Genomic DNA, 12,301 nt, shown 5'->3' on the forward strand with positions numbered 1-12,301 from the left:
ATGATAATGAGTGTATTCATATCTTTAAATAATGATTAATTGAAACAGAAATGAATTTATAAAATTCACATGGTATGGTTGATTATTGTCGAATTAAAATTAAATTATAAAATAATAGTTCACTTATTGTGAAAGAAATCTACAAGAATGGAATGACGAATAAAATGAATAAAAAATTTATGATGGTGACACACATAAACAACAAGTTTAAAAACAAAAAGAATCTTACATCCGTCACCACAGTTTCATTCTATGATGTGCGCTAATTTTACTTAAGCTGGAGTAAACAACAACAATTCATTATAATATATATTTTTTTTTTTTTACAAACTTTTGTTTTGTTTTTGAATAACGATATATTAATGTGAAAAATACTTTTAATCCTCCAAATTTCTAAAAGCTTGCTGGATGTCATCATATAATTGATCAAAGTCGGCACGGATTTTAGCTTCGCCGTCTTTAACTGGGTCCTATTAATTAAACACATTTAGTAAAATAATTAATGTAATAAAAAAAATAATGTATTTTACCTTAAATTTCATGGATGATAATTGGTAAAGTATATTTCCCATACTGTCCCTGATTACAGACCAAGTTATCTTGTTTTCAGATTGGGCTGTTGACTCAACAACATGACGTGCCATGTCATAGAAAGCAATAGTATTTCGTAACATTCCAACGGTTTTGTAAAATGGACAAAAACGATCATATGGTGAATAACTGAAAGAATATTCAAAATTATATGTGAATACTTTAACTGTCAGTCAAATAAATTACCTGTTTTGTTGTAAGAAGTCATCTTTTAATAGTTTAGCAACTTCTAATGTAATTTTGTCAGATTCAGCTAGTGATGCTTTACCAACTAACTGCACTATTTCAGATAAATCTTCTTCTTCTTGTAAAATCTCCTTAACTTTAGTTCTTAAAGGCACAAATTCAGGGAAGTTCTTGTCATAAAAATCGTCCAAAGCTCTTGTATATTTGCTAAAAATCATCAACTATTGTTCAAAAATATTCTTAACATACTTAATAATTTTTTTTAATACCTGTATGAAATAAGCCAATTAATGGAAGGAAAGTGTTTACGTTGAGCCAATTTCTTATCCAACCCCCAAAACACTTGCACAATACCTAAAGTAGCTGATGTAACCGGATCAGAGAAGTCACCACCTGGAGGACTGACAGCTCCAACAATACTTACTGACCCTTCTCGTTCAGGATTACCTAGACATTTTACTCGGCCAGCTCTTTCGTAGAATGAAGCCAAACGAGCACCCAAATATGCAGGATAACCACTAATATATAATATTAACATTAAATAAATAAATAAATAAATAAATAAATATATTTCCTTAATATACCTATCAGCAGGCATTTCAGCAAGACGACCAGAAATTTCACGCAAGGCTTCAGCCCAACGTGATGTTGAATCAGCCATCATAGATACATTATATCCCATATCTCTAAAGTACTCGGATAAAGTAATACCTAAAAGAATATTTTTGTTTTTATATAACATTAAATAAGTGTTAAAACAATTATGATGGGATTTAAATAATGATATTTTATTTATTTAAGTTATTACCAGTATAAATTGAAGCTTCTCGAGCAGCTACAGGCATGTTAGAAGTATTAGCAACTAATGCAGTTCTCTTCATGATGGATTCAGTTACACCATCAACTTCAATAGACAATTCTGGGAAATCTCCCAAAACCTAATAAATAATTATACAATTATTATATGTATTGAATTAATCTTTTTTTTTTATTAATTTATAAATAATTTTACCTCAGCCATTTCATTACCACGTTCTCCACAACCAACATAAATAATGACATCAGAGTTTGAATATTTAGATAAGGCTTGAGATATAACAGTTTTTCCACAACCAAAAGCTCCAGGAATGGCAGTTGTTCCACCTTGTACACAACTAAACAGATACAACAAAAATATTATACAAAAAAAATATGAAGTTTAGGTAACATTTAACATACGGAAATAGAGAATCAAGTACTCGTTGTCCTGTTAGAAGTGGATAATTGGCAGGCAACTTTTCAGTAACTGGGCGTGGCTGACGTACAGGCCAAACTTGCAACATTGTAAATGATGATTTTTCTCCATCAAATTCTGTTTCTAATATAATATCCTAAGAAACAAAATAATAACTGAATTTTTTACCATAAGAATAAAGTTATAAATTATATTTACATCAACTTTATAGTTTCCCGGTGCAGCTTGGAATACAACTGTTCCCTTTGCTTTAGGTGGCAACATTAACTTATGTTTAACCAGAGTATTTTCATGAACAAGTCCAAAGAGGTCTCCTCCAGTTATATGGCTTCCAATTTTAATGTTGGATGGGTTGTAATCCCAAGTACCATTACGACCTAAAGCAGGTATATTAACACCCTTGGGAATGTAGATGTTTTGGGTGAGCTCATTAATATCTTTTAATGGTCGTTGAATACCATCAAATATACTTCCCAATATGCCAGGTCCTAATTCTACAGAAAGTGGTTTTCCAGTCCTTAACACCGGATCACCAACAGTAACACCAGATGTATCTTCATAAACCTAGAATATATTGTATAATTAGATATCTAATTGTTTTAGAAAATAAAATAATTTTAATATTACCAACCTGGATTGTAGCCATGTCACCTTCTAAACGAATAATTTCACCAACCAATTGAAAGTAACCTACACGAACCAGTTCGTACATAGCTGAACCAGACATCTTTTCAGCAGTAACGACTAAAAACAAAGATAAGATATAGTCAGTAAAAAATAATGTACATAAAAATGCAGATCAATTAATCAAAAGTATTAAGTAATAATACTAACCTGGTCCAGACACAGCAAACACAAATCCATATGCACTTTCATGGTCTTCATCCTCAAATGTCTTTAACGAAGTCATTTTCGCACTATTTTTGTCTGAATTGTAAAGAAAAAGTTTAGTAAGATAGACAAATATTTATAATGCTTGATAAAAATCAATGAAAATATTGAAAATTAAATTATTTATGTAAGTAGGAATGTTGTGAAGGGCTAACAAGGTGTTTTAAGATTAATTATTTACTCCTAAATTGCTTAATAAATAAAATTATAATAATAAACCTATTATTAAATTATAATATAAACATAATTATGCAAATACATTTTTAATATTAAAATATTAAAAATCTGTTTTATTTTTGGTAACATTTAATATTAATGTACAATTAAAATTTAATAAAAATAATAATTAAAAGATAATGTAGATAATTATATTTATAAATTGAGGTTCAAAATACAAATAGTTAACAAAAAATGATTTAAAAATAATAAATAATAATCAATAAGTAAATACACATAATTAAAAGTACTAAATATTTTACTAATTAAGAATATTAAGTATACTAAGTTGAATAAAATTCTTCAATAAAATATCAATTTTTTATGTGAATTCAATAATATTTATATACAAATAAAATGTTTTACCTAATGATCCACAACAAGATACAATAGAATTCCACATACTTTATAATGTATATGAAATTAAAATATAAGCAAATGATGTGAATTAAGTATGTAATTATAATTTATTAGAAAAATAAATATACATACAATGTAACAAGTGATACATGAACTGGCATAAAGGAATAGTTTAAATTAAAAATATTGTAGTTTAGCTTAGAAAATGTTATGTAAGATACATAGAGCAACAAGAATTTATAGATGTAAACCATAAATCACTGTAAATGTTTTAACATGAATTTAGTCCATTATCTAAGTTCTTGTTATTTACATAAAAAATATATTTTTAATAAATTACATAATTTTTATTTGTAGTTATAAATATAAATAGATATGCTTTAAATACAGTTTACAATCTTATGAACAAATGAATCAGTACCATTAGTGTATTTAATTAAACACAATTACCATTTAGTTAATTCATAATTATCCAAAAATAAGGCGGATCCCACATTAATTAGGTTAGGATTGACAATAAACTGGGAGAAATATTTTTGATATTTTGATATTTAAAATATGATTTGAGGAAAAATTAAGCTTTAGATTACAATATTTTGTTAGTATAAACCTGAGGGTGTTGGCCGTAGCTGCCGCCAACGACGTCAAAACTGGGAGGGTAACATCAAAGGGTTGATAAGTATTGATAACGGGAGGTTAAGGGTGCAACGTCAAAAATATGGATAATCATTGAGTTGGTATAAACAGCCGTACAATCGAAATAAAAAGAAAGGAAATACTTTGGTAGGAAAATTAATTATTAAAAATTATACTCACTTGAATATCTGCACGGGCGTATCCTTTTTCGATTGAAACTTTAAAAGACCACTCCGAAAGCCACAACTCATATAGTGCTGCTACTGGCGGTGAATGGAGCGACCGCGACTTAAAAAATAATGGGTGGAACCCTAATCAGCTGATTGTGAGACGTCTATCAGCATGTGTAACAACATAGTTTGTAATGCCAACTTTCTATGATGAGTAAATGATAATATAATATAATGAAAAAATAAATAAATAGTAATTTTAAAATATTTTACATTACTTTTTTTTGTAAGTAAAAATCAAAATTCTTCAGCATAAAATTGTACGTATCAATATTCTTCTTCTAAGCAGTCAAAATAAAATAATATTTCAGGATTAAAAATAGTCTGAATAATATTGTATACAGAATTTAATAGAGAGATAATAAGTATTGAAGTATGATAACTCTTCATTGAAGTCTTGACTCTTGGTTACAAAAATAAAATTAATACTTGTTAAGATAAATTAATGTAAATATGTAATAATGTATAGAACTACAGATATAATGTGTATACAATTTTAAATAAGCCCATTTGAGACTTTGAGTGTTATGACGTATACTTTATAACTATCATACATTTATAAATTAATTGGAATTCAGCCAATCAAAAAGTTATATAATTTTAATATTATGACAATTAATTATTAGTAAAATAAAAAATCTAAATTATTTTAATATTTAGTCATTGATGTATTATGTACGATACTCCTATGAAGGTTAATAGATGCATGTAATATGAATAATTGTAAAATATAATACTAAGTTGTATATATGCTGTTTCTGTACTTAAATATAATCAATAAAAATATTGTGCTAAAGAAACACCTATTTTTATTTTTATATAGTACTTATCATTTAGGTAGACTTGTCTACTTCGATATAGTGGACATCTAGATAGATATTAAATGTACCTAGGTTACCTTAGGTAGCATACCTATACGTACTGTAATTTCAGCCAATTTCAAAAATCTCATTTATTTTTAACTTAAATGTTATAACTTATATGTATAAATTAATAATATTTTGTATAGCTGTAGTCTTTAACAATACACTAAATTTAATTAATTAAGTACTTAATTGGTAGATATCTATAGCACATTAATTTATATTGTTATTTAATACTTATAACAAATTGGTTTAAAATAATATAGGTAACCCATTATGGATCCAATAGGTGACAAATTGATGAAAATCAAATTATTATCCTATGGTAATAGCATTGATAATATAATAGAATGAATAGATTATTCTATAATCAATGGTAATAGATTATTTGAATAGATAACAGTGTATAAATTAAGTTACTTATCAAACTGTAAGTTAATATGTTACTAATTAAATAACTGTTAGAAACTACAATTATTATTTATAGGTACTTACCATAGTTATTAATTCATGTGAATATAAACCATAATCATAATTAATTTCTTTACAGAGTAAAATAATTTATGTCATAGGTATATAAAAATAAAATAAACGTTTTAGCAAAAAATACAAATTATTCATATTATTTAGACAAATATTAATGTTTTTAAAAATATAAATTCTAAGCGGAGCGATAAATGTAGGTACCTATTGATTTTACAATGATAGGTATGTTTTTTCTGTATATATTTAATATATTACCTTCTCTTGGAGCAATAAAAAATGTAGAAATAACATTTTCAACTTTGAGGGTGTATTCTGGTAGCAAAATTTGATGTAGTTTATATTTTTTGGTGGGGGGGTGGGTCAAAAGTAAAAAGATGGTGTATTAATATTTATTAAATTATCAGCTATCTACTGATTCTACTGCCATACCATAGCATTATTATTGTTATTCTGTTTTTAATTATACACGTTCTTGCAACGCGACGATATTGTGTTTGCCACTCTCCCGCATTAAGTTTTTAAATATTGTCTTTTGTTCGATTGAATATCGTATTTAAACTGTGACTACGATTTCTGCGTTAATTAATATACTTATACCGTAATTATCACACATAATTGTATAATTGTTCTACATCAAATCCTGACATCAATATACAAGTTCTGGTCACAAGTTTATAAATGATTTCCTACAATAGGTAAGTGGGTATCTATAATTCTGATGTATGTACATTATATAGTTGTTGAGTGAGTCACTATTATGGGTGTGTTAAATTTGATTGCATTGATATATAATTTTACACAAAAAAATATTTTGAGCCAGAGATGGTTTATAAACTATTATATAGATAACATGTTGAAACTTATTTGCTATAAAATAATTTATTTTACCTACTTAAAAGTAGTACGGTAGGAATTTTCGTTTACGGTAAGTTTAATTAGGTATTGCAAACAATCTTGCATTGTTTATATTATTGACTATTGTTATTAACTTTTGACTTCTGGGTCGATAACACCTTATCGTAAAATAATGTGAATAGTTCTTGGTACAAATTATAAATATATATAAATAATAAAATAAATAAGATATTTTTGAAAAAAATTATGTGAACCTATCAGTGGCGTAACTATAAATTTGGGTCCCCGGGGCAGTATAAAATGTTGGCCTCCGTATATTTATAATACCAAAGTTAAAAAAAAAATAGCCACTTTATTACTGTATAGTAGGTAGGTATTACAATTTTTAAACAATAATTTAAGTGTTTCCAAACTTTTTAAACACACGGTATAACAAACATTATAACTTAAAAGTTAAACTTACTTGTTCTATGCAAGTTGTCCAGAAGATTCGACAATCAAATGTAAAATGACGTGTAGATGAACAAAACGAAAAAAAGACGATGTTAATATTAATATTACGACAATAATAATAATCGTTGTACGATTACCAGAGCCGTTCCGGGGGGGGGGGGGCTAAGGGGCATGTGCCCCGGGCGTATGGTTTAAAGAGGCGTTAAACAATTTTTTTTATAATATTTTAAACTATACATAAATAAAATATATGAGAAAAATTATTGTTTTACAATTATTTTGGACCATTATACATTTTTTCTGAACACATTGCCGACTAGAATCAAGTAATAACATTTATACTATTATTATAGTTCAAATGAAATGGAGATTTGAAAAATTATCAAATATTGCTGATGATTTTCAATTCCTTTCTGGTCATTCACTATCTTTAGCACCAGTTGAAACATTGAAAAAATATGCAGCTGATTTAGCAATCAAATACAACGAAGATATTGACCAGGAAATAATAAACGAAATCCAATTTTTTAAATATCAAGCAAAAGCAATTCTACCAGACTCAAACAAAACAGCTTTAAATATTTTAAATGCAATTAAAAAATATGAACTTGATTCAATTTGACCAAATTTAATAACTGCATATATATAGTTTCTTACCATGCCTGTTACCGTCGCTTCCGGGGGACGCTCTTTTTGTAAATTGAAATTAATTAAGACATATTTTGTATTTACGTTCAACCATGTCTCAAGAAAGATTAACCAATTCAGCAATATTGTCAATTGAGAATGAAATAACAAAAAATATTGATTTTGAAGATATGATTGAAGATTTTGCTTCAAAAAAGTCTAGGAAAATTAAGTCTTAAATTATGAACCTATATGATACGTATCATATACGTTTGTAAATATAACATGTATAATATAGTATAATTTGTGATTTGTATTAATTTTTAATTATTTTATACCTAATTATTTTGTTTAATAATTACTATTGTAATCAACTTCAGTTTTTCATCAAATTTATGTTCAAAATACGTTGTAAAAAAAAATATAATTTTATATTCATATTTATAAAATAAAATATGAATTAAATAGGAATAAAATGCATAATGATAACTAAAATAGGGGTGAATACTTTTAATTTTGCCCTGGGTGCCAAATCTTAACGGCACGGTTCTGACAATTACCATTAGTGATGAGTGGCATAGATAAAATATACTAGTATATTTAATCTATGTTAGTGGATACTGGATAGTATGTGTTATGTGTACGAGTGGTACGACGATTATTATTTTTATCGCAAAATAATTCAAGATTCAAGATTCTATATACATTATACACATCGTGATATTAATATAAAAAATAAACATCTTTTGTTTTCCAATAATAGGCTGTTTTGCACTTTTTTCCTATCCTAATAAGTAATAACAGTACATGTCTCATGAATTTTAAAATAAAATTAAAATGTTTGTACATCATTTTTTATAATACAAATTGTATGTACGAGGGTCGAAGGCCCCTCCGGGGCCCACCAAGTCCAAAGCTCCGGGGCATTGCCATCCCGTAGTTACGCCACTGGAAACTATACTAACGTAATAGATACTATAAGTTAAATAATTGACTTAACTGTACCTAAAAAAATAAATCTACCTTGAAGCATTGACCTAAGTTAGATCTTATTAATTCAAATAATAGTAACAAGTATTATAATTGTGAACAAGAAAATAACTCCCTAAAATTATCACTGCATTTTGGATTATGTCGATTATGCCCCCCCTCCGGGGATATGTAACAGGTTACATACCTAATAATTATTAAACTGTAATTAATGAAATCTGGTAAGATAACAATAAGTTAATAAATTGGCGACAAAGGTCGGATACTTTGAATACATTTTTCAATTAAAAATGATTCGGATATATCAAATATATACGTGGAACGTACTTACGTACACGACTACATGAGTTCAACCGTTGGTTCTTAGATACTAAGTAGGTATCTAAGGTATCTACTATCAACTCAGTACTCGTTCAGTCAAAAACAAAACATTTCCCGAATGGTACGTAATACGTATCAATAGATTTTAGAACATTTTAAAGTATAATAATAGTACTGTTACCTACCGGACCACTCATCACTCGACAATCGCAATCCTAAATACCTAGTGGCTAGGATAAATTGTAAATTGTATCAATCACTTCATTGTAATAAATTAAGTTTCTAGTAAAGTAACCACATTAACGGAAACAAACGAATTGTAATTATCTATTCTGTTATAGTCTTATGACTTATGAGTATTAAAATAATATCCAAAAACATCATTACGTGTATTTACTATTTACTACACAGTTAAATTTAAAAAATATACCGATTAATTTTAAGATGTTATTGCCACGAACTTATTTTTCACAGTGTAAAGTTCACACCGATCTACGGTATTTTTGATTTAAAAGTTACTAATAGGCAATAGCTATTTATAATAGATACCTACCTACATGAAATAATATTACAATAAAACTACTATACTATATAATACATATGACTTATTTTTTTTTTAAACAATAGTCAGTCATAAAGTTTTTTAGTATTGGCCGTAAACTAGACCTAGTTGACGGCTTGAGGCCCACCATTTACATCTTTCGCGTTTTCGATGTTCTAATAATTTGTTATAAAATGTATATAGTATATACTATGAACAAAAAAGGTACAACAATTATTTAAAGCATTTATTATACTGTATTTATAGATCACACTATTGAACTAAAAAACATATTTTATAATAAATTATACAGGTGGTTAAAATTCTGCTAGATCTTTCGATATTTCAATAAACGGATGTGATCCGTTTAAATGTTTAATTTACTTCGTTTTACATAAAACCTGCTAAATAAGAATTTAAGAAGTTTTTCTTTGTTTCTTGTTGCCTCATTTAGTACTTTCCCACATTATTTCAATATTATTTGTATGAGCTTCACTTATTAGATCCATAAAGTTAAATTTGTGGTTTACTAAGAGTGATTATAAAGGCCGGTTTTTTAAATATGATTTAGGTTCGCCAAGAGTCAGATAAAATAATTGATTCAACTTGTTTACGTTCAAAAATTATTGGTAATAGGTAACGTATTTCCGATCATTCGGGTAATCATGCAACGAATTTGACGATCATTGTTCTCACGACATATATATCTAGGTACCGTCAAATACTCGTTGCTGCGGCAGTACTCGATCTGCATTATTTTTACGCCTGACAAATAACTCTCATTGATCTGATCAAAGGAACTAGTACCTTATATTTTTGAACCGTCTTAAGAAAGTTTCCATACACTGATGACTTCTCTAATAAAATTAATTTAATCTACTACCTACGGTCGATTTGCTCATTAGTCATTTCAAATTTGAGTTTATAAAATTCCAGTGATGTTAGTTCATGGGACCAATCATAAATTAAGTGAACAATAGAACTTAATTTTATCTTAGCACTTTGCATCCAATTATTGGTCTCAACACTTTTTTATGCTTGACATAATCTTAAATGACATTGTAAGCGACCCCTTTGAAGATCTGTAACCATTTTGTGTTCACCGTCACAAATCCTATAGTTAAATGAATAATAGTGCAAAAAAATTATTGTCATACACATCACTAAAAATTTATCGAAAGTTCATGTTTTTTGTTTTAGTACTACAAACAGTAATGGCGACTGAATAACTGAGGTAAGTACTCCATAATATTATAGATGATACCCTTTATTATACTTATCTAACATTTATAATTTACATATCTTTTTTTATTTGAATTTTATACATTTTATAACAAATCATTAGAATACTGAAAACGCGAGATGTAAATGGCGGCCGTTAACTAAACCTGAGTGACGGGGGTCATGTAAGCCAATATTGTTTTTTTCCAACTACCTTTTGAATGACAAAAAAATATGTCTTCATATTTAACAATTAAAACATGGAAAACTCATGTAATACACAAAAATCTGAACTAACCTTTTATGTACGAAGTATATAATCATATACTTTTAAAGGACATAGTATAAACAGTTTAATTAGATTTTGGTTAAACAAGCATAATATTAAAATGAACTGTAAAAAATTGTCAACATTCAAGTACTCAACACAGTCAGGTGTAATAAAAGTAAAAAAAAAATCAATTTTTTTTAAAATTAGTATATTTTTATTTTGTTTGTTATTGCTATATAGTTTCCTATTTAAAAATATAAGTTAAATAATAATAATTACATTATAACATTTATATAATAATGAATAATATTAAGTTTTTAACCTCTTAACCAAATAAATATTAAACCAAAAATTAATAATGTATTAAACGTTTGAATAAAAATAACAAAAAAATGAAAAACAAAAAAAAATTTGCCTACTATAATTGTTATGTAGGTATATAGCATAATATTATTAATTATTATCATATAACACTTATGAGTAACTACATACAATATGTAGGGGAAATCGTACAAAATCGTGATTGTCCTTATATTAAAATTTAATAATTATATTTATTATCAAATATTATTTTAATTAAAAACGCGAGTTCTAGTTTTTTATATTTGTAATGAAAAAAATAAAAAATAAAATAAAATATTTTTAAGATATAATTTTTGATATGTTAGGTAGGGATCTACAGTGAAATTACACTATGAAACTTTTGACCCTAAAATTTGAAATTGTTCATCACATCACATTTTAACAATATACACCTGTATTTACATTATTGATATTATTAACAGTGATACAATTATGATAAACTAAATTTAAAATAGGAGAAATAAAATTATATTAAATTTGTTTTGAAAAGAAAAAAAGTAATGGCACATAACTGATTTATAACTGATTAAAAAGTATGCACTAAAATAATGTATTAAAATGTAATTATAAAAAATACTTATTTTGTGTAATTTGATTTTTTGTATTTTTGTGTAATAAAACTAAAAGTTTTATTTAGAAATGATGAGTTAATATTTATTTGTTATTATATTAACATTAAATATGTTTTCAAGGATAATGTAAAGACAAAAATTAATTTTGATATTTTGTAGCGAACAGTAATTAAATGATCAAAAACTAAGATTTTAGTACAGAAAATATATAACTATTCTCACTGAAAATAAATTTTTTATAAAATTTAACTTTCTGCATATAAAACTAGTGGGTTTTATCTCATATCGCTACAAAATATCTTTTTTTAATTTTATGAAATTAAACAGTCAAAAATTGTTGGTGAATAATAAATTATTTCATATATGTGCCTACCCATAAAATTTAACAAATTTT

The 12,301-nt window shown here is 26.6% G+C and overlaps 1 protein-coding gene across 2 annotated transcripts; it reads right to left on the reverse strand.

Moving 5' to 3' along the window:
* LOC112602244 (V-type proton ATPase catalytic subunit A) lies at window positions 1–4,402 on the reverse strand. 2 transcript variants are annotated; one of them, XM_025350213.1, is made up of 12 exons: window positions 4,295–4,402; window positions 2,846–2,938; window positions 2,643–2,755; window positions 2,210–2,575; window positions 1,996–2,147; window positions 1,790–1,931; window positions 1,586–1,715; window positions 1,362–1,488; window positions 1,047–1,295; window positions 778–984; window positions 531–720; window positions 1–470 (listed from the first exon to the last, which is right to left on the reverse strand). In XM_025350213.1, the coding sequence occupies exons 2-12, from the start codon at window positions 2,919–2,921 to the stop codon at window positions 378–380; spliced, it is 1,845 nt and encodes a 614-aa protein (XP_025205998.1). In that variant the 5' UTR covers window positions 2,922–2,938; window positions 4,295–4,402; the 3' UTR covers window positions 1–377. The 2 variants fall into 2 exon arrangements, with proteins under 2 accessions (XP_025205998.1, XP_025205997.1); XM_025350212.1 differs by lacking the exon at window positions 4,295–4,402 and adding an exon at window positions 3,929–4,026 and having other exon boundaries at window positions 378–470.
* Between the last annotated feature and the right edge of the window lie 7,899 nt (window positions 4,403–12,301).

Source organism: Melanaphis sacchari, unplaced genomic scaffold, assembly GCF_002803265.2.
Source record: "Melanaphis sacchari strain LSU unplaced genomic scaffold, SCAv2.0 Contig85_pilon_pilon, whole genome shotgun sequence".
Lineage (NCBI taxonomy): Eukaryota > Metazoa > Arthropoda > Insecta > Hemiptera > Aphididae > Melanaphis > Melanaphis sacchari.

Coding starts and splice junctions, on each gene's coding strand:
- LOC112602244 (XM_025350213.1), bottom strand. CDS start 2,921: ATGACTTCGTTAAAGACATTTGAGGATGAAGACCATGAAAGTGCATAT. Junction 2,576..2,642: donor GTGACATGGCTACAATCCAG/GTTGGTAATATT, acceptor AATATATTCTAG/GTTTATGAAGATACATCTGG. Junction 1,932..1,995: donor GTACTTGATTCTCTATTTCC/GTATGTTAAATG, acceptor GTATCTGTTTAG/TTGTGTACAAGGTGGAACAA.